The sequence below is a fragment of the Pelecanus crispus genome, chromosome 5 (assembly GCF_030463565.1).
Source record: "Pelecanus crispus isolate bPelCri1 chromosome 5, bPelCri1.pri, whole genome shotgun sequence".
Lineage (NCBI taxonomy): Eukaryota > Metazoa > Chordata > Aves > Pelecaniformes > Pelecanidae > Pelecanus > Pelecanus crispus.
The window spans coordinates 72757605-72778518 of record NC_134647.1 but is presented as its reverse complement, the minus strand read 5'-3'; the positions used below and the strand labels follow the sequence as shown (position 1 = coordinate 72778518).

Genomic DNA, 20914 nt, shown 5'->3' with positions numbered 1-20914 from the left:
GCTCCTTGCCCGGGGCCTCCTGCCTGGCGTGGCCATGCTGCTGCCTGCATTGCCTCTCTGTGCTCCCTGCAGCTCTGCTGTAAGAGACAACTTTAAAAATCCCCAAATTAGCCCCCAAGAGGTTTCCGCAGCCAGCTGAACTGGCTTTTGCTCTGGTTCACAGCTCCACAGTCCTCTTACTCTCAGACTTGCTGTGGCAGGGTGGCTCTGGCTTTACGCAGAACCATCCCTGGAGCAGCTCTCCCTCTTGGCGGAAGCCATAGGAGAGCGCAGCTGCTGACACAGGTTGCTGGTGGGTCCCTGGAAAGGCCAAGTGCTAGAGACAGGGGTTGAAATTAGGCAGGTGAGCGTTGGAATGGCAGAGATTGTTGTTTGCTGGCTCTGTGCAAGATGTGTGTGCTTGAGTGTGATGCATGAGTGTGAGCCAGCAAGTGTGTCAGTGTGTTGCTGTTGGAGACGCTGACCCCAGTGCCCTCCTTTTGCTCACTCCAGTAACAAGTATTTGCTCTTCTTGTTTGCCTCTTCTCCGCTTCGTGGATGTGCTCACAGGAGACGGTCATTGGAGGCCTGCTGCCAGAAACCACCTACTCCGTCACAGTCGCTGCCTATACCACCAAGGGAGATGGTGCCCGCAGCAAGCCAAAAGTCATCACCACCACAGGGGCAGGTGAGTCTGGGGAGCGGATACCACAGCCTCGTAGGGGTGGTGGTAAAACCTCCCAAGAGGTGCACGGGGAGTATGGCTAAGGCACCTGTGCAGGAGGAAGCGAGAGGGCTGGAGATGCTGCAGAGGTACATACTCTTGTGATGTCCAGCCCTTACTTACAGGCTTTGCCACTGGATCACCTGAGCAAAGTGCAGCAAACAGCTGGACAGACACTGCCAGGGCCCGTGAAAGAGCAATGAAACTCATGGGTCTGAGCCCATCTGCATAATCCAGAGACCTGGGAAGAGGAAGTCTGAAAGTCCAGGCCCTCCCTCAGCTTTGGAGTCATGGCCTGTCCTCACGTTGTTCCCGTAGGCGAGTGCCATTTCTTGCTTCCTGCGGTGACTGCATTGCCGCCTGGGATGGCCCCAGGCACAGAGGGCTCCTCAGAGGTGCTTCTCAGCTCCCTACCCCAGCCATTGCTACTGCTGCCTCCCCAGGCTTAAAGAGCTCAGCCCGGCTGCTCCTAGAGCCATGGTAAAATCTGGAATGCAACAAATCCTGCCATAGGAGTGCTGCGGACACAACTTCTAGGTCCTGGTGATCCCAGCCAGTTCAGTTCTGCTATCTCAGTAGAGACTCGTACCCTGTGCCTAGTGCAACACAGGAGCCTCGGGCCTGGAGCAGGAGCACCCAGGAGTTCATCAGGTGCTTTCCTCCGGATGCGGTCAAGCTTGCCTTTGGTGGTGGCACCAACTAGTTGACATTGTCTTGTCCCTGATTTCCACTCACTAGACCTGTCCTACAACTGATAATCCTGCTGCTTCCAGCCGCAGGAACAGTATTTACCACTTGTCACTATGGGAATGCAGCTTGTGCAAACTGAGACCGTTTGTTCCTGGTGCTTTTAAACAAGGAACAGCTTGCCATCTCCTCCGTGCTGCATATGGGGAGCTCCAGAGGTAGTTTCCACTGTCACAATCTCAAATGCTGTCTCCCTTGTGCCTCACCATGATGTATGCTCTGTTCATCAAATTGCTACAGCTGTCCTATAAACAGGAAAAGCTTCCTAAACATCCCAGTGTTGCACTGTAAACCACAGTGGGTTTTCCCATGTTATGATGCACATTTAAAGTTAATATCTGGAATCAGCTTTGAAAATAATGTGTCCCTTAATACTAGCTGCTGTTAGACATTGTATTATGAGTGCAAGGAGGATGGCAGTGGCAGTGGAAATGTAATTGTATGTCTTAAATACCTACAAAACCACCCCCAGAGCTGCCTTTGTACAGGCTTGTCTGCAGGCTTGACCTCAAAGGGGAGTGTTGGTATCGCCCTCTGATGGCAAAATCGGGGCATAATTCTGTCAAATACTTTCTCTTGTGCTCATCTGTGGTCTCATACATTTCAAAACTGTGCAAGGGTATTTAACTATGTTTGGCTACAGTCCCATTTTCATTTTCATATCAATGGCCCCATGCCTTTGATTCTGAGTATCTTCCCTATCAGTTGATTTGTTTACAAATCTGAGCTGATGTGAAGTGAAGACGCATCCTTTTTTTAACTGAAGGAGATCAAGGTATTAAACCATCAATTTAAAGCCATCAGTTCCTAACCAATGACGGCAACACCCCTTGACTTGTGCAGCATAAGCAAAAATCCTGTGGAACACTTGTGTTCACCTGTCGCATCGACACTGACATCACGAATCTGCTCATCAGCTAAATCAAAACGTATTCTGATGGCAAACAGCCTGCCCAGCTCTGCTCACTGCCTCTGCAGATGGTAAAACTGCAAGGTTTCAGGATGAAATTTGTCTGCCTCCAGACAGGTCAGGGTGCTGGACTCGGGCTTCTGTATGTCTGTTGTGGTACAGTGCACCGGGGCCAGCATGGCCTGGTGCTGTGCACTAGCCTGGAGTGTCTGAAGACCACTGATTGGGAGGACGGGATTCAGATCTTCTCTGAGATAAATATGATGCTTTGAGGTATCTTAAACCTTTTCTGTAAAAGGGGATGAATTTTGGGGCTGGATATGGCTGACTTTATTGCCTGTTTAGATGGCAGCACATGGGAAATGGCAGCCAAGAGCTGTCTGGCTCCAGCTTCCCTCACCACTGGATTAGGGTCGGTCTGCCTCTATCCATGTGAATTGTCTGTCGTCCTCTTCACCCTGTTGTCTGAACTTTCCCACTTTCCTCAATCCTCACGGACTGAGCAGCACAGAAGTGGTCCTTCCTTCCCCTCCTCCCAGGGTATAGATGGTCATTGTGTGTTTATATTGCAGTCCCGGGGAAGCCCACCATGATGATTAGCACGACAGCCATGAACACAGCCCTCATCCAGTGGCACCCACCCAAGGAGATGGTAGGGGAGCTGCTGGGTTACCGGCTGCAGTACAGACGTCTTGATGAGGAAAAGATGAACACGATAGACTTCGGGAAGAGAGACCATCACTACACTGTGACCAACCTGCACAAAGGGGCCACATACCTCTTCAAATTGTCTGCCAAGAACAGAGCTGGCCCAGGAGAGGAGTTTGAGAAGGAGATCACCACTGCAGAAGACGTGCCAAGCGGCTTCCCACAGAACCTGCGTGTGGTAGGTCTCACCACTTCCACCACAGAAGTTGCATGGGACCCCCCAGTCTTGGCAGAAAGAAATGGCAAGATCGTCAACTACACAGTGGTATACAGGGACATAAATAGCCAGCAGGACCTGGTTAACATCACCAAGGACACAAGTATCACTTTGACGAATTTGAAGCCTGACACCACTTATGACATCAAAGTGAGGGCCCGTACCAATAAGGGGGTTGGGCCGCTCAGCCCCAGCATCCAGTCCCGGACCATGCCTGTTGAGCAAGGTAAGTGCCCATCTAACAAGCCCTAACAGCAAGCTCTGCCTCCAGGACAGGGACCTTTGCTTCAGTTCATGAGGCTACGCTCCCCTTTGCTCTGACTAATGAGATCAGGTACTGTGTGGCTCCCTAGTTGAAAACTAGTGTGGCGAGGGGAGGCTCAATGAAGGTTTCCTTAAAGTTGCCATTTTGGGGGTGAGGGGCGTTGGCGGTAGCTTAGTTGCCTTTGTTGCTCCACTGGCGCGCTTTGCTGTTTCATCTGTACATGAAAGGCTCTTGCTTGAACTGGAGCAGACGGCTGGGTAGGATCATCTGCAGATCCAGTACCTGAGCACCACTGTTCTTTGATCATGGCAAAGGGCCAAGAGTGGGAGTGGAGGGGGGAGAGAGGAAGGCTACAGTTCAGCCTACAACTTCCTTTCTGTGATGCTGGAAAGTATAGTCAAAAAGCGAAACTCCACTGGAGACTGGAGACTTGGTAACAGGCTGCTGCTCTTTTCTCCTCATCTCTCACTTCTCTGCTGTAGCTGAACTCTTTGACCTCTGCTGCTGAGTTAGACAAAGAGAGACTTGGAGCCGAGCTGCTGCCTAGCTCCCTCCTGACTTGGCCTTACTGTGCTCAAATACCTTGTTTTTCATTTCAGTGTTTGCTAAGAACTTCCGTGTCAATGCCGTCATGAAAACGTCTGTGTTGCTGAGCTGGGAAGTGCCTGACTCCTATAAATCTGCAGTGCCTTTTAAGGTAAGGGTGGGATGCAGAGGACAGGGAGCTCCGCCTGTGGCCCTGAGCAGGACAGTGGAAAGCAGCATCTTGACCTGCCACGTGATGTTTTCAGGCCATCAGACAAGAGACCAGCAGAGCAGGGTCACGTTGATCACTGCCCTGGGGTCTTGTGGAGCTCAGATCTCCAAGCCCAGGTTAGGTAGCCGCTCTTGCTTTTGAGCACCTGCACATGAACCATGGCACACAGGAGAGCACATTGCTGCTTGCTTTCCCTTCTCTCACTCTTCTTAGGCCAGAAGGTGTTGTAGTTTTGTTAATTTCTTTCTGCTTTGGTCAGTTGTGGAATAGCCAGTTAGCACTTGGCTCGTGGTAACAGAACAGGAGTCAATAATGTTGGCTGCAGCACACCAACAGGAAACGCCAAGCAGTGAAGGCATGCGCTGGGCAGAGGCAGTCAGAGAATGGGGATGTCTCGGGGATCATAATACGTATTTCTGGCTTCTCACCATCCAGCTAGAAGCCCATCTTGACCGTAGCAACTTTTGCTAAGTACCCACTCCTCCCTTGGTAGTGCCCCTGAATTACTTCCGTCTTCAAAGGGAAATGGAAACTGGTCTGGCACCCCAAATCACTGATGTTTTTCCCATGAGCGGTTGTGGTGGTTGTTCATGCAGTCCCAATCAGTGCTTCAATCCTCCATCAGCTTTCTCAAGTATCTTGTTACGTGGTATCACTTGGCTGGGGCCTACCGGTCAGGCTGGCCATTGCAGCTCCATGACAGTGGTTACACAAGCTTGACCTGATGCATGACTTGGAGTTGAAGCGTGAAAAGTTATAAATGTGATTTAATCCTAAGAGATCACCAGGATAAAGTGGCCCGAAAACCAGCCAGTGAATCAAACTAAGAATGACTCCTTCTGCAACGTGTCCCATCTCAAACATCCGGATTGCCTTTATGAGTTATTTCAGAGCATCAGGGCGGATGCATAATCTCAGGGAGTGAGGGAGAGAAGCATCATCACCCTTCCAGAAGGTGTTACAGGTGTGAGCAGCACAAGATGTGTCAGTGCAGGACACATTCTGAAGGAGTGGCTGCTGCTCTCTTTTCTCCAGCACAGTTCTGGACGTAGTGTCATTCACCAGGCTGCAGGCAGCACTGATGACCCGATGTCTTCCTGCTCTAGTCTGTCCCCCAGTGTGGATCACTGATGTGGGTGAAAGACTACAGTGTGGTGGAAATTCCTGCAGATCTCAGTGCAGCTTCTCTCCTAAGAAACAAGACCAACATGTCACATCACCAAGGATAATCTTCCACCCAGTCTCAGCAGCTATCTGCTGCCTCTGCAAAGGTGGACAGGGGTGGGAGCAGCGTGACTTACTTCCTCCTTGCACATGCACCCTGCCATGCTGTGCCTGAAGAACAAATGCAAAGCCTGCATGAGCTGGGGGGGGGAATCCATGGCCAGGGGAATGAGGGGAAGGTCTTGAACTGCATCCACATCAAAGTGTGTGAGCACCTCCCCTTCCTTGTTACTAACTCTCCTTGTTTAAATCCTGAAGCTGAATTACAATGATCAATAGCAGACCCTTGTTAACATGCAGAGTTTAGCTGAAGCAGACAACGCTTTTTTGAAGACCTTGTGGTATTCAAAGCTTTCCCAGATGTAGGGTGCACTAGGATCAGCGTTCAGATATCTGGCCGCAAGGAACTTCACAGATCCCTGTTACTTTGCACTGTGCTGAAGAGCCAGTCTGCTTCATCTTGCCTTATTCTTGTGGCACAAAGCCCGCATCTCTGTCTGACAGCGCAGTGCTAGAAAGGGACAGTGTGACCTTTGGAGCATTACTGCCACGTAAGGATGGTGGGGTGGTTGGAGGTAGCCAGGAGCCAAGGATGTAATGCTGATGCCGCGTCTCGGGCCTCGTAGCTGCGATTGCTTACACAGACAGTGACTCAGGGTCTGCCCCTGCTGCGGATTAACCCTCAGATGACACAGGAGCAGATGGCATTAGCTGCTTGCTAACTGAAGAGCAGTCATGCAAACGAGAGTGTTACAAGGATATTTCTCTAATAGTCTCTTCTTTCTATTAATATTCCCAGACTTGCAGACGCACATGAGTCAAGGCCAGGAGCTAAGAGGGTCAGCTTCAGGTCATTGATTGTGCCACTCAAAAGAAATCCCTAACCTTCAGGACTTTGTATTTTTATAAACAAGGTTCACCTGTCTCGTCTAATTCAGGCATATGGGATGCTGAGGCCAGAGCCTTATACTGTAACTAGCATAGCAGATAAATCTCCATGGGAACAATTAGTATTATCTACACTTGATAAACAGTCTCATGCTAAATCTATGTCCCAAAGGGTGTCATATGCTACTTTAACAGATTTAATTAAAGTAGATATTGTTCTGACAATGAAGAGTGAGGTGCAGGCAGGACTGCTGCTATTTTTTTTTTTTTTTTAGGGGACGAACTGAGACCTTAGGAACTTTCATTGCTACCAAATCAATAACGAAGGTTTGAGTTCTCTTTGGGGAATTTTCACAGCTTATTCTGGTCCAGGAGATAAATTCCTTGTAAAATGTTGCCAAGGAGTTATGGTGGAGCAGAGGCACTATTCCTTTTCTATTCCACTGTGCTTGCAGAAAGCTGTTCTGGAGCTTTCATGGAAAATGCAAGATAGATAGAACCTTCTCCTTGGGGAAACTGCACTTTTCTGAGACACATTCTTCAACTTAAGAGCAGAACAGAAGGCAACATCACAAGGTATTTTACAAATGGGGAGAAGGAATAGCACCTTTTGAAAATTATGATGATACAGGTTCAGAAATAACCCCTGAGAATGCGGGCGGAGCTTTCTCACAGTGTCTCCCACAGAGTGTAGTAATTACTCCTGCCCCCAAAAAAGACAACCTCATCTACTTCTCCATCGAGTAATTATCTTTTCCAGTGTTGCACACTACATGTCTTTTCATCTTTTAGTTCAATACATTCTTTACTGCCTTGAAATCAGCAGCAGACCTTCAGCAGTGACATTTGGTCCCACTTAGCTTTGCAAATCTTCTCTTGTGAGTAAGGGCAGCACAAATGACATTTTACAGCAATCCATGGGCTAGTCAGCAATGTTTGGCAGTTCAGAGCCCTTGGGCCAAATTTGCTGCTGACTTAAGTAGTTACCAGTGGGCCATGATGCAACTTCTAAATAGCATTCCTGCTTGAGCTCCCGGGCATCTTCAGCTGCACATGAATGACTGTTTCTGAGCCCGTACATTATTGTAAGGTTTGTGTAGAGGCCTTAACTAATGGCGCATAACATTTGAGAAGACAATGTGTTATGGCAGGTAAAGGAACATAGAACTGCTACGGCAACTGTGAAAAGGGCCGGATGGCAGAGAATGCTTCAGGAGAGCATTGCAAATGCCAATTTCACTGTCTTGGGACACAAATTTCTGTGTATGGCAGTAAAAATCATCATCCAGTGCCAAGACTGAATCGGAGACCATGTCCTGGCCAGTTCCAGTGCAGAACAAGCAGGGAAACTCGGAACTGAAGTGCCTGACCATCTCTTCTGCCTCCTCTTGCTCCAGGAGAACAGCTATGTCCCCAGCAGATGCCTTGTGTGCAGAGAGTTGGTGGGCAAGTGGTGGGTACACACACAAGCAGTCGGTGATATCTTTATTATGGAAGACTTCATAATGAGAAATCTCATCTGAGAGGCAGCAGAACTCATCGTGGGCTTTGCATCCTTCCAGCGTAGCTCTTAAAGTTGGAAGTTTAGTTTTGTTTGAATCTATGTTGGAGCACATGAAGTGGGGTCCCACTGCTCACTCAGGATACCCCTGACTTGTTTTCATCTGAAATATGTGGACCTGTACTATTGCAATATCATCGCAAGGGGTGGTGCTGGGAAAGACAGCAAAGCTGCTAAGATGACTTGAAGTCTAAGATGACTTTGCGCTCCTGTCTTTGTGGTGCCTACTTCTGTGTCAGAGCAGGGTGAAACCTGCCAACTAAATATCTGATATTCCAGCACTATAAGAAGCATTTCTTCATTTTACCTTTTTCACTCACTTTAGCACCCATCTGATGTACATGTCTTTGGAGAAAGGGATTAAAGCCCAGGAGAAAATATCTTAAGAGGAGTCACAGCAGAGAACAATTCCCTCCAGCCATCCTACCTTTGACAGCCTATCCTGGACACTGGGCAGCCAGCTGGGGCTTTATCCCTGCAAACTTCTGTTATTTTAGAGCTTGGTACTTATTTCGCAGTTCATCCCTGAAGATTGAAGCATGTCAACAAATGAGATTGATTACATCTCTCCTCCATTGCTGGCTCCTCACTGCTGCTCTGTTACCTGTTGGGAGTCTCTTCTCAGCAGCAAAAAAGCTGGGGCTCTTTTCCTATCCTGACCTCCATGCAAAGTGACCTGAAGAAGATTTGAAGCATGCTGTGGGTATCGCTGTTTGGATAACACAAAAGCAGAACTGCAAATGCTAGGCCTAGTCTGGTCCGTGTGCTCTGCTGTCCAGATCTCTTTCCAGGGCTTCCCTCTTCCTCCTAGCTCCAGCACTGGATGTTAGAGCAGTGCTAATGAGCTGCCCTTGTCCCAGCAAGCTGGCAGCTTTCTGCAGATTTCTGCTACCTGCTAAAAAGGTGACTTGGAAGGAAAGTTTGGTCCCTCCCTTGCTGCCTGCATCAGCCTGAACAGCAGGCTCAGCTGGTGAAAAATCTAGTTTACTTCAAGTAATTTTTTTTCCACAGAGCTGTCTTCTCTCTCTCAAGGCCACTGTTGGAAAGAGCACGTTTTACTGTGTGGTCTCTGCCTGTGGCACATAATAGCTGCCATGGTTTAACATGCTGCAGCTCTGCCATTGCCAGTTTTTGGCATACTCTGTCTCTGCACTGCTGTCAGGAATCCAGCAGTCCCCTGCCATGCTGGACGGTCTCCCAGTGGAAGGAAACATGCTGGTTTATCACAGCTCGGGCACAACCTCTGGTCTCTCCAGTTCTCTACACCCCATTTGTCTCTGTTTCTGGGAACTGTTTAAGTTTCTGGCTTTGCAGAGGCAGCACCCAGGGTTTCAAGGTACAGGGGTTGTTCCAGGAGGATTGGGGTCGGGGTTCCCAGGGCAGACAGGCTGTTTGGTGCGGCTAATACAGCAGTGCTTGTGGCTGCTGTGCCCTGGGGAAGATGGGGGTCCTGCATACCTGCAACAGGGAGCTGAGAAAACGTCCTTAGCTGAGGGGCCAGCAGGCCCAAGGGAAGAAGCTGTGCATGGGGGCTGCCTGCTGCCCCCGGCCACCAGCCGCTCTGCCCTGCCCTGCCCAGCATCCCCTCGCTGCAAGTGCGGCAGCGAAAAAGCAGCGCCGATCTCCTGCCCACGGCTGGTGCGGCACCGGCATCTGTTGTCATGGCAACGGGGTGTCACACCTGCAGAGCTGCTGTTTTGGGTACCAATTTGTGAGCCCTGCACGGGATTTGTCAGATCATTGGTGAGGCGTGTAACACCCCCCCCCCCCCCCCCAGTCACCTTGCTGGGAGGGGGATGATCTGCCTTAACCGTTCGATCAGGCATCAGCTGGTAGACATGGGAGTGACACCAATTTAAAGCAGATGGGATTTTACACCAAAAGCATATTGTGTGTTGTAGCCTCGTGAGACAAGAAACAAAGACCCATTCGTCTCCACACGAGGGCAAAGCACAGCCATCTGGATTCCTCCCCTGAACCGGTGCTGAAAAGCAGCACGTGTGGCACCACCAGCCCCACTGCTGGCACCAGACCCAGGCTTTGCTGAGATGACCCCCTCTCTGCTCCATCACTGCAAGGCACAGGGAGCACAGCTCACCCCTCTGCTGAGGGTTGCTCTTCTTTAGCTAAAGATTTATGGCTGTTTACGAAGTACACAGTAGCTGAGCCACCTGAGGGAGGGCCCAGAGCCAAATTGTCATCTCCAACGCTGCTATTTTGAGTGTGAGTTTTCATCGGCAGCTGCCGGCTGCATGAGCATGTTCTTTTCCCGTTTCAGATTCTGTACAATAGCCAGAGTGTGGAGGTGGACGGCCACTCAATGAAGAAACTCATAAGTGACCTCCAGCCAGACACGGACTATTCTTTTGTGCTAATGAACCGTGGAAGCAGCGCTGGGGGGCTCCAGCACCTCGTCTCAATCCGCACCGCTCCTGATGTCTTGCAAAGCAAACCCATCGCCACAAACAAGTACATACAGGAAGGAAAATTCACACTCACCCTTCCCAAAGTCCAAACCACTGTGCCGGTTAGGTAGGTGCCGTGCCTAGGTGAAGAAGGCAGGGTGGGGGGCTAGAGATGGGGAAAGAGGCAGGGCAGACCTCTGCCAACCTGTGGATTTTGTAACCTGGGATTGAATTTCTGAGCAGGCTGCAGTACAGAGACAGGCATTTACCCGTAACATGGGATCACGCTGCTGGCTCTTTCTGAGCAAATATTTATGTACAATAAAATTAAGACAATTCTCCGACAGTTTGCCCTCACCCTGGTGGGTATACTCCAAATGCTACCAGAAAAAACACAGTTGAGGATCAGGAGGGACTTTCTCTGACACTGTATAATATCCTTTAAATAAATAATGCCTAAAGCCTCAAGGAGATTAAAAAAGCGAGTTTGTGGAAGTCTTATTCGTTACTGTGGTATCCTTGCGCTGAAGCACAATTCCCCCAGGGTCCTTGCTACAATCCGATTATATAAATGTCCTTCTCACAGCTCCTACACCACCCTCTGGAGCAGAGTCTGTAGATCTTCATTAACCTAATGAGTGCTAACGGGAGCATTCTCTTCTCTGGTGCAGCTGGAAAACCAGCCTCTTCCTTACTGAACCCTTTTGCTGCTTAGAGGGCAGGGAAAGGAGCAGGTTGTCCTTGGGAGGCATATGGCATGTGTTGTTTGGTGACCTGCCAGAGAGATGACTTAGGGTCCAGTACTTATGCTTTCCTTCCTTCCCAGGTGGTACTACATCGTGGTTGTGCCAGCGGATCAGAGCACCAGCAGCCCAACTGCTCGGTGGCGGACACCTGATGAGATGGAGCTGGACCAGGTAGGAGTCTGTAGCAGCTGCTGCGACGGAAGGGGCTCCCAGGTGGCCCAGCACGCTTTGCCCAGGCCTCCTGGCAGCAGCATGGGCGCAGGCTGTACATCAGAGATGGGGGGCTGTGGGATGTGCAGTGCCCACTCAGCCTTTCTTGGCTGGTGACAGCATGTAGGAAGGAGGCTGGAGTCAAGCAAGGGAGGAGCCACCTCCCAGAACGTGCCCCATTAGGAGACCACACTTGAGTGTCTCAGAGCCCTGACCAGGACAGATCCTGTCTCAGGTTGTACACTCTTTGCAGCCTTTCTCAGCTGAAGCAACCGTGCTGGTTTTGAAAACAGGCTAGGACAGAAAAATATTGTTTTCAGTTTATTAAGCTGTTCTGTCAGGAGGCTTTTCCTTCTCTGGATAGGACCTAAGCCTGCAGTTTGGATAAAGAGTTCACTCTAGTATCTAACAAAACCTGCAAAGCTCCCTTCACACCTGCTTGTTAAAGGCTTTCAGCATTCAGCAGCCCATTCACCCCAAGATGCAGCTTGTTCTGCGCAGGAGTCCTCCAACACCAGTAGTGCGGTACACGTGCGGGTGTCAGGAGACCCCCACACAAGGGGTTTGTGGGTTCTTTCTTCCCCACACATGCCACCCCCCCCAAAGTAATAAGGAAAAATTCCAAGAAGTCACACACAGAAGTGTCCATTAAGAGAACAAAGTTGCAAGCTTGAAGCACTCAGAAATTACAACATGTTAGAAGCTGTAAGTTAGCCCTTGCTTATCATTAATCTTTAATTACATGATTGCGCAGTCTTCTCCATGGGGTCCCAGGTCATGGCGTGTATGGGTGGATCCGTTCTGCGCATGAAGCACAATTGCGTGATGGAGAACCATCATCTGTAGGTCTCCTGCATCATTTCATTGCAGAAGTTGGAAGATGTCACAAGAAATAGAAGACTAGGATGAGAAAGGATGGTTTGGGTTTGAGCTTTAGGTGGTTGAAAGCTATCAAGAGAACTGGTTTCTAGCTCTGTTTCACCCAGCCCCGGGCAAATGATTTAAAACAAAATTTTCATTAGCAGCCACTGTCTTGCATGTTCTGTTTTTTTGGAGTGCTCAGTTTGAGATCCTGGAGCCTCGTTTGCAAAGCCCAAGCACCTGCAGCTGCAGAGAAAGTCAACAGAAACTCTGCTGCATACAGTCAGTGCTACAAAAAAGTGCTGTGTTTTCTTTAAAAACAAACCAAGCCGATGTCTTTTCAATTTGACATTCAAAGTTAGTGGACATTTTTTACATTAATGTGCCCGTGTCTCTCTTCTCCATCTGTAAAATTAGGATAATCACTTTCATCTCACCTCATATGGGTGTTTGGAAGGTAAGATCATTAATGTTTGTTAAGCACTTGTAATATTATAGTGATCAGCACCATAGAAAAGCCCACAAGGAAATTATTAATTTTGTCTTCAGAGCTGGATTTGAATAGTAAGCTGCATAATGCAAAGAAGAATACAAAATATGGAATAGCTGCTCTTTGATTAGTGTCTGTCCTGTGTATTGAACAAAGCAGGGGAGTTACAGAAAAGATAGTATGTGACCATGCAGTCCAAGATTGTAGCACAATGCACATAGGTAAGACAGCTGAGTTAGTTTTGCACACGCAATATTAATTTTCTGATTTTTCAGGATCTGAACTTTGCAAGCCTAGCATTCTTTTGATGCAGTCTTCTGGTGTGTGTTACATATATAAGTGACAGTAGCGTCCAGCAACCTCAATCACAACTGGAGCCCTGTGGTTTCATGCCCATGCACATAACAGCTGTGGTTTCTGCCCCAAAGAGCTCAGCTGTAATTTCAGCCAAGATACGAGAGATGTGTGTAGGGAGCAAACTCTACAGTCCAAAGACTATCTTTCTGCATTTTCCCCCTGCGGGTAAAAGGGTATTTGTGAAACGGAGATTTCTGCATGCCTTTTTTTTTTTTTTTTTTTCTTTTTTTGCTTATATTGCAATGACAAGCTGTAGCTTTCCTAAATTGTTCCAATGTGCATATTCATAAGAGGGCAACGATGGGCTGTTGAGGGGAAAGAGTGGGGGGTGCCTTACCCAGCTTTTCCTCCTCAGAGGGAGCGAGCTGAGCTCGGCAGCGTGGCTCTGTGTGCACACCACTGTCCCCAGCCCCACTGACGTTCCCCTGTCTGTCCTGACAACGCTGCACTGGCACATTCGTGTGTGAAATGTATTTCATGCCTCCTCCTTCATTTTAAATTAGAATTTCTGTTCCAAGCCTGATATTCATTTTTATTCATTAGAAAAACATCTTTAAACATCTGAGAGTCTTTCTTAGCAGTGTAATTGAATTTTTGTGTGTTTATATCCTTTTTCATGAATTTGTGGCTGACTATGAAATTTGCCATTTTTACTCTGAACATCCCATGAAATCTGTTATCATTCTGTGTGATTTACACAAAGCTCTGCCTGCAGCCCAGCAGCAGGTGAAATATCGAGGCACTGACAGAAGGGAAAGACACAGCAAATGTCACTTTTTCCCTATACATCAGCGTCAGCTGTAATTCACGTCCGGTGTCCGTGGAGAGCATGAGTTGCTGTCCAGACCGATGTGGCCCAGCTCCCTCGCAGCGTGTTGGGATGCATTAGCTCGGGGTGACGGGCACAGGCAGGCTGTTTCAGCCCTAACATTCACTGTGTCAGCATCCCAGGGCTCAGGACTCCCCGAAGCTGAGCTCCTGGCAGAGGTGCTTGTAGTGAGGGTCTGCAGATCGAGGGTCCCAGCGATGCCTAAACAGATAATGCATCCCTCTGGTTTCTTTGTACCACCACATCCAAATCAAACCCGGTATCTTCTCCTCCCTTCCCTTCTACCCTGCTGAGTCCCACAACCGGTAAGGTAACAATGTAAGGCGGTGTCACGCTGGGCAAAGCAATAGTGATGCGCCTTGTTTGTCCCCAGCTGCTGGAGGCCATAAGCCAAGGGAGTCAGAGCAGGCGCCAGCGACGCCAAGCAGACAGACTCAAGCCCTACATTGCTGCTCAAGTGGATGTGCTGCCCGAGACCTTCACTCTGGGGGACGAGAAGAACTACAAAGGTTTCTACAACAAGCCCCTGTCTCAAGACCTGAGCTACCGCTGCTTTGTGCTGGCCTCACTGGAAGATGGAGACACGGTAAGGACTTTCTGCTGGGGGGGCACACAGCCTTTCCTCGCAGAGCTGAGGTGGGCTCAGTGCAGGCAGGGTGAACAATTACTGCAAGCAGGGATGATGGAGTTTTCTCTGAAGAGAAGAGAGTGAGGCTGTGTAGACGTTGTCAGCAAGCCGAGGCAGCCGTGGGAGTTGACTTGATAGATGGTGTTTTTGGAGGGAAATGGCACGTATGTTTGACATAACAGATGAGAGTGGAGGGCAGTGTCAACACACGCGTTCTACACAAGCTCGGTTCTGGCTTGCTGGGCTGTGCCCAGAGCAGAGCTTGACACATGGTTGGAATGGGATAGGTTCTCATTCTGCTTTGGTTCAAGTAAGTGACTGTGGAAAACAGCCCCTTGAAATCCTACCCTGCACAGTGGCTGCTGAGGCTCTGCAGTGAAGAGGATGCTCCCCCTGCAAACCTGCCTTCACAGGCCCGTCTCTGGCCAGAGTCTCACTTCCAGATGATGTCTGGAGAAGCAAACCAACCTGCCTCCCATTGCAGTGAGTTGTCAGCAGGGCAAAGCTGCGCATGTGCATGCTGTGTAGGGATTCTTGCTCCTGTGCCTCTCCTTGCTAGAGGCAAATGGTCCATGCCTTTGTCGGCAGCGTGCCGCCAAGCGCACGGGGCCTGGGCACGTGAAGGGGAAGGGAATAGCTGATGCAATAAGCAGGGAGCAGCACAGCGAGACCTGTGCATCAGTGTCCAGCTGTAAACACAGAGGGCAGGAGTGGTGGTGGCGGCAGTAGCAGCGGCCAGTGTGTAAATAATGGAAATAATAGAGATGCGCAGAATCCTTTGGTCGGCTTCCAAGGTGCGACTTCCTTCCTCAGCCTCGTTTGCATGTAATGGCTCATTAGGGCTCGTCAAGTTCTTCATTACTCATCCAGCTCACGTGTTTTTGTGGCAAGATGTGCTGGTGAGGGAAGGAGAGTCACACATTAACAGCAAGGTAAGGCAGGGGCCTCAGGATGTGCTACCCTGGCAATCCCTGTCAAGAAGAAACGACCTTAAGTAGGTGATCCCAGACTATCATCATCCTCCCTAGCATAGATCAGCCACAGCCCTCCAGTGAGCCACCAGCCAGCAGAGTTATTACACCCCGACCCTAGAGACCACCTTTCTGCATCCCCCGCTGTATCACCCCCATTTTCATTTGAAGCATGAGGCACGCTGTCCAGGGCTGTGCACTATCTCCCCCACTCAGCTCCTCTTAAATTGCTTGCTGTGTCTCTAGTGTCAGCAAGTGAGCATAACATCGCCATTTTTCAACGGCAAAGGGGACTGTGTGTGGTCGAAACACCATCTCTGAGAGCAGGGCACCTGCACCTCGCAGTCTGCCTTTGGAAATGCCACTGAGATAACAGTCCTTCTGATCTCTTCTGCTTCTGTCTTCTCTTGGAGGGAGACATTTCCAAAGTGTGTCCGCAAAAATATGAATCTTTGCCCCTTAAACAAAGCTTTGGAGATGGACATACATGTTACCTTGCTGCACAGATCAGCGTGTTCCTTCCCCCCTGCCTAATACAGCTGGACCTTTCTGGGTAGTCACGGGCAAAGCCTTTGTGCCTTCCTCGCAGAGTAGCCACTTGCTCATCCAAAGGGGAGCCCAGGCCTTCTGCCCCATCGTCTCACTATCGATGTAGCATCTTCTTGGCTCTGCCATGCTCAGAGCGACCTGTCACTGACTCCCTGCCCTGTTGTTTGAACTGGACAAGGGGGCATAGGAAGAGGCCGATGGTTGCAGTGATCCCATGCAGACCTTCTCTAGGAACAGAGCTGAATCAGGAGCCAGCAGCTATTTGAGGGTCATTGAAACAGGGTCTCACAGGGCTGAAAGCTTTCACGGACAAAGCAGCAACCACTCCCCACCCTCCCCCTCCAGCCAGTGCTATCTCTGACCACTGATAAATCTGAGGAGAGCAACTAGGACGCTGCACCTGCGCACGCTACCAGAAGGATGTCACAGATAAGAGCATTTTCGGTACTCCACGCATGTCTGAAACCAGGTTGGATGGGATCAAGGGCACCTGTGAGAGGAGATCAAGATGTGCATTTGTGTGACACCAGCACGCTTGATTTTTCCTTTTCTTCCCCTCACACGCACACAGACATGGAGTGCATGTTTAAACTTCGACCTTAAAGCAGGCGATTTATAGATCCGCAGGCACCTCCTCAGCGACCGAAACTTTCTATGGCAGCAGCAGAGTGTTTCTGGCTCCCTAATGCAGGGCAGCAGGTGCTGCTCAAAAGCCACAGGCACTGAACTGATGCAGCTCTGGCCCTCTCTAATAGGGGGAAAGGATTTCTTTTTCGCAGCATTTAACCATTCTGACCCAGCGAGGCTGAGCTGCGAAGGGACAACACAGCTCCATAAGCCTTAGCAACAGCAGCAGAAAAAGCCAGGTGTAGTGTCATTTTTCGGCAGGGAGGGTTTGGATCTCTGCTAATCCTGTCTTGCTGGTGGGGCTAGAAGGCTGTCCCTTCAGGTTATAAATCACTGGGCTGCCAGATTGCAGAAGTCTCTGGAAAACAACCTGTGAGCATGAGCCCCTTTCCAAGGTCTGTTTATCAGGGCTGAGACATCAGGTAGAAAATGTTCCTGTCATTTTGTTCCTTTAAGAAAACCGCCTAGCCCAGCAGGGGTTTTCCTAATATAGCCCTGTCCTGGAGAGATGTGTTGATATCAGCACAGCAGGTATTATAAACCACTTAGGAATCATCAGCCAGCCCCACTGTGCAATTGGTTGGGATTCAAAAGCTTGTGATTTGGCTCCGAGAGAATCCAGGGCTGGCAAGTGGCTCTTAGCTGGGCTGCTCCAGTTTGGCACCTCGAGGCCAGGTCTGCTAGCCAGGAAGTTGCTGGCACTGGGAATGTTTCACACCAGGAAGACTGTTTCCACAGCGTGACCTCCACTGATGCCGAGGGAGGGAGGATCCCGTGGTGTGCTGCTGGGGCTTGAGAGGCAAGGGGAAACCTCTGCATTTCAGGGATGTAGCTGTTGCTTTAGCATAATGGATGCTTGCTTTTCTCTCCGTCTCCTGCCGGTGCTGTTCAGAAGAGATATGCAGCGAGCCCCTACTCAGATGAGATCGTGATGGAAGTGGCTTCAGCAAAGCAGCAGGATGAACCGGAGATGCTGTGGGTGATGGGACCCGTCCTGGCCGTGATATTAATCATCATCATTGTCATTGCTATACTCCTCTTCAAAAGGTGAGATCCAGTCCAGGACATAGCAGTTATGGCACGAGCACTACAGGTGGTAGCACCTTCAAGACCCTCCTTGTAGCCTTCAGATATGGGGTGCTCTGATAGACAGTCCTTGGTGGTCATGGGGAGGAGGAAGGGTCTCTACCTGGTGGAGCAGAAGGCTGCTTTATAAAGAGAGCAGAAGGGCTGGGTATGCAGAAGGTAATTCATATCAGCCCCAGGACACAGAGCTGCTGTGGATTCTGGAAACGTGTGAGCAGTGGGACAGAGGAGAGCTGCTTTGTCCCTAAAGCCAGTCTGACTGCTCTCTGGTCTCACAGCTTGGATTTGCAGCCTTGGGGGCTTCTCTAGTACCGGTTTTCTGTGGAAATTGCCTGTTTGATGTCTGGCAGGTGCCCCCACTACTGTGAATTTTGACTGAGGAACGTGGTCTTCGTGGTGAGAACAGGGCATGGATGTGACAGGCTGAAATCAGAGTAGGAGCTCTCTTCTTGCCGCCTCTCAGTCCTGGCTACTGGGTCCGGATCATCCATGCTCTGTGCTCCCTGCTGAAGTAACCACCTGCTTTTGCGTAGCAGAGCAGTCCTGCTAGAGCTGTAACTGTAGTGTGAGATGATTGTTAGTCCTCCCGAGGAGCCACAGGTTGCATTTGCATGTGTTCGAGTAGCCTGTTCAATTACAGTAGGTCATTCTCTATCAGCTCAGCTTCAAGGTTCTGCTCCTCCTGGACCCCCTATTTACACATGTATCTGTAGCTCTGGGAAGGGAGCTGGCTTTGTTGTCTGATTAAATGGAGCTCTGCTGTGCATGTGCAGTCAGTGCCTTTCTGTGTCAGTGATCATCTCCTTTCTTCTGTTTCTGCTTTTCCCCGGATCTAGTAAGCAAGAAAGGTATGAATCCATTTTATCTTCTTGTTTTGCTAAAATTTCCAGTCTATTTCCTTTTGTAAAAATCAAGCCGGAAGCTACTAAGGGGCATCTTTGTTTTTGGGAGTGTGGGGCATGCCAGCCCTGGGGGTTTACAAAGACTTTGTTTCCTCAAAGGTATCAGCCTCCCAGCAATTGTCAGCCTCTCGTATCTCTTAGGGAGACAGTTCCAACATAACGACTTCCCAGATTGTTTCTGCAATTAAATTAAAAATCAAAAAAATGACAACACCAGCAGTTATAGGGGTTTCTTTGTTTTCTCAGTCACTTCAGACTACGAGCTGTTCTGTCAAGAATGCAGGTGCATTCTTGCCGTCTGTAATGATGAAGCTTTGAGGGAATACCAGGCAATTGTAAGAAACAAAGCGTTTGCTGGTCTTTAAGGAGAGAAAATGGCCCCAGCCGGGATTCTGTACTTGGGCCCCATAGACGCCGAGCTCAGCTTGGCTCAGCTTTGCTTTGTCCCAGAGTCTGGTGTGGGTGGAGCTCCAGGAAGCAGCACCAGCCCGCTGTGCTCAGACCTGACATTCACGTCCCTGCCGCGTCCTAGCCCATGCAGCAGCAGCATATCCCCTTCCAGTGCTACCCATGTGCTCAGAGGGATGCTGTGTTATCCTACAGTTTTTTGGTGTCCAGCTTCTCTTTGGAGGCATTTTCTCCCAAAGGTATCTGTGCAGCATATTCACAGTGTCAAATCTACAGTGGGAATGAATTGAACCTGAGTAGCACTGGATAGCTTGGGATTTGTTTAGCAGTTGCCCTGACTAGACTAATGAGAGAGACAAACGTTAATTATGTGCTGTGCCCATTCCCCAGAAAAGCTGGGCCACTTGGCTCAAGGGCTCAGGGTCTGGCACACAGTAGCACATGGCACATCCTGCTGTGCTCCTGATAGGAGAAACACTGCTTTATTTGTTTGCCATGTATTTTCCTTTCTTTCTATCAATGCTCTCACTCCTTCAGCTCTTTTGTCTCGGTCCAGGCAGCTAGAAGGCTTCTGAGATGTTGAGATGACTCAGAGCAGCGTAAGACTCAAAAGCTGGTCCTCCCCATTGAACAACTCCAGTGTCTGATGCAGCCATGGGCTGCAGATGGAGCTTGCTCACAGTCGGGGCCACAGCGGGAACACAGGTTTCACTCGTGATTTATGCACTAAATTTTCCCTAATTGCTTCTCACTAGTGCCAGTCCAGCATGCACAGCTCCCTGTGGAAGTGATAGTACCCTGTGCCTGTGCGGAGCGTTTCTGGTCACGCGGGTCTCAGGGTCACCACCATCCAGAGATGCAGCTGCCTCTATGCAGAACCTGGCAGTCCTTCAGGGTGCTTCGAAATGCCTCACAAGGGTGTAGAAAACAGAGACTGACTCTTGCAATTTGCAGGATGGTAAATGTGCTAGCATTCGTGCAGAGTAGCATTGATGCAGCTCCCTCTCTTCCAGAAAACATCAGGTCAGCGGAGAGGTTCACCATCAGGCAAAATCCATTTTGGGGCTGTAGCCAAAAGACAAAGTCTCTGTGTATTGCTGCATGCTCAGCACGTTGGCAAAGCATCAGGGTCGGCACAGACTCAGAAGAGAGTACTGCTGTCCGGCTCCTGCCCAACACCCCTCTAGTGCATGGGTATATCCACTATATGTGTAATACAGAGCAAGAAGTGGGACTTAAAGAATTGCTAGAAACCCTTCTTGCAGTATTAGATTTTCCTTAATATTCACTTGTCCACTTTTTGATTGGATCTGTCCCTGCTTTGCCTGTGAATTCTAGCAAGAGCCTGAGGTGGTGGCATTGCTCTAGGCATAAATATAGCATGAAGAGACAACAGTGTGTTTTATTGTTCCATTAATACACGCCTTGGGTGCCTTCAACCATTCAAGACATGTATTAATGGCCCAATAAAACACACCCCAAAGAGCCTTTACACTATTATATTACAGCATTCTATATTTAAATATTTCTAATACTTGAAAAAAAAAATTCTATTATATCCTTCCACTACAGGAAATAGTTCCTAGAGAGAGTAAGAGGAAACAACACCTTGCATCTATCTGCTTTTTCTCTAACAAATATTACACAGAATACCACATTTCAAAGTGCCTCACTAATCAAACCTCTGCCATCCTTCCTGTTTCATAGATGGGAAATTGGAGGCATGGAAGAGGATGTGACTTGCCCAGAGCTCCAGGGAGCCTGGGATGGAGCTGGGTATCTGGGATGCGGGGACCCAGACTCCTTCCAAGGGTGGTACATGCCGGTCTGTGCCAGAGCTCACCTGCTTGTCTCTGTCCTCTCTG

At 49.4% G+C, this 20914-nt stretch overlaps 1 protein-coding gene across 1 annotated transcript in view; it reads left to right on the top strand.

Annotated features, from left to right (window-relative positions):
• PTPRF (protein tyrosine phosphatase receptor type F) overlaps positions 1 to 20914 on the top strand; it is a 253455-nt gene that overhangs the window by 200813 nt on the left and 31728 nt on the right. The window contains exons 12-18 of the mRNA XM_075711100.1: positions 550 to 667; positions 2933 to 3511; positions 4150 to 4247; positions 10259 to 10512; positions 11212 to 11302; positions 14252 to 14464; positions 17546 to 17700. Of these exons, the coding sequence (XP_075567215.1) occupies positions 550 to 667; positions 2933 to 3511; positions 4150 to 4247; positions 10259 to 10512; positions 11212 to 11302; positions 14252 to 14464; positions 17546 to 17700 (1508 nt within the window). The remainder of the gene's footprint in view (positions 1 to 549; positions 668 to 2932; positions 3512 to 4149; positions 4248 to 10258; positions 10513 to 11211; positions 11303 to 14251; positions 14465 to 17545; positions 17701 to 20914) is intronic.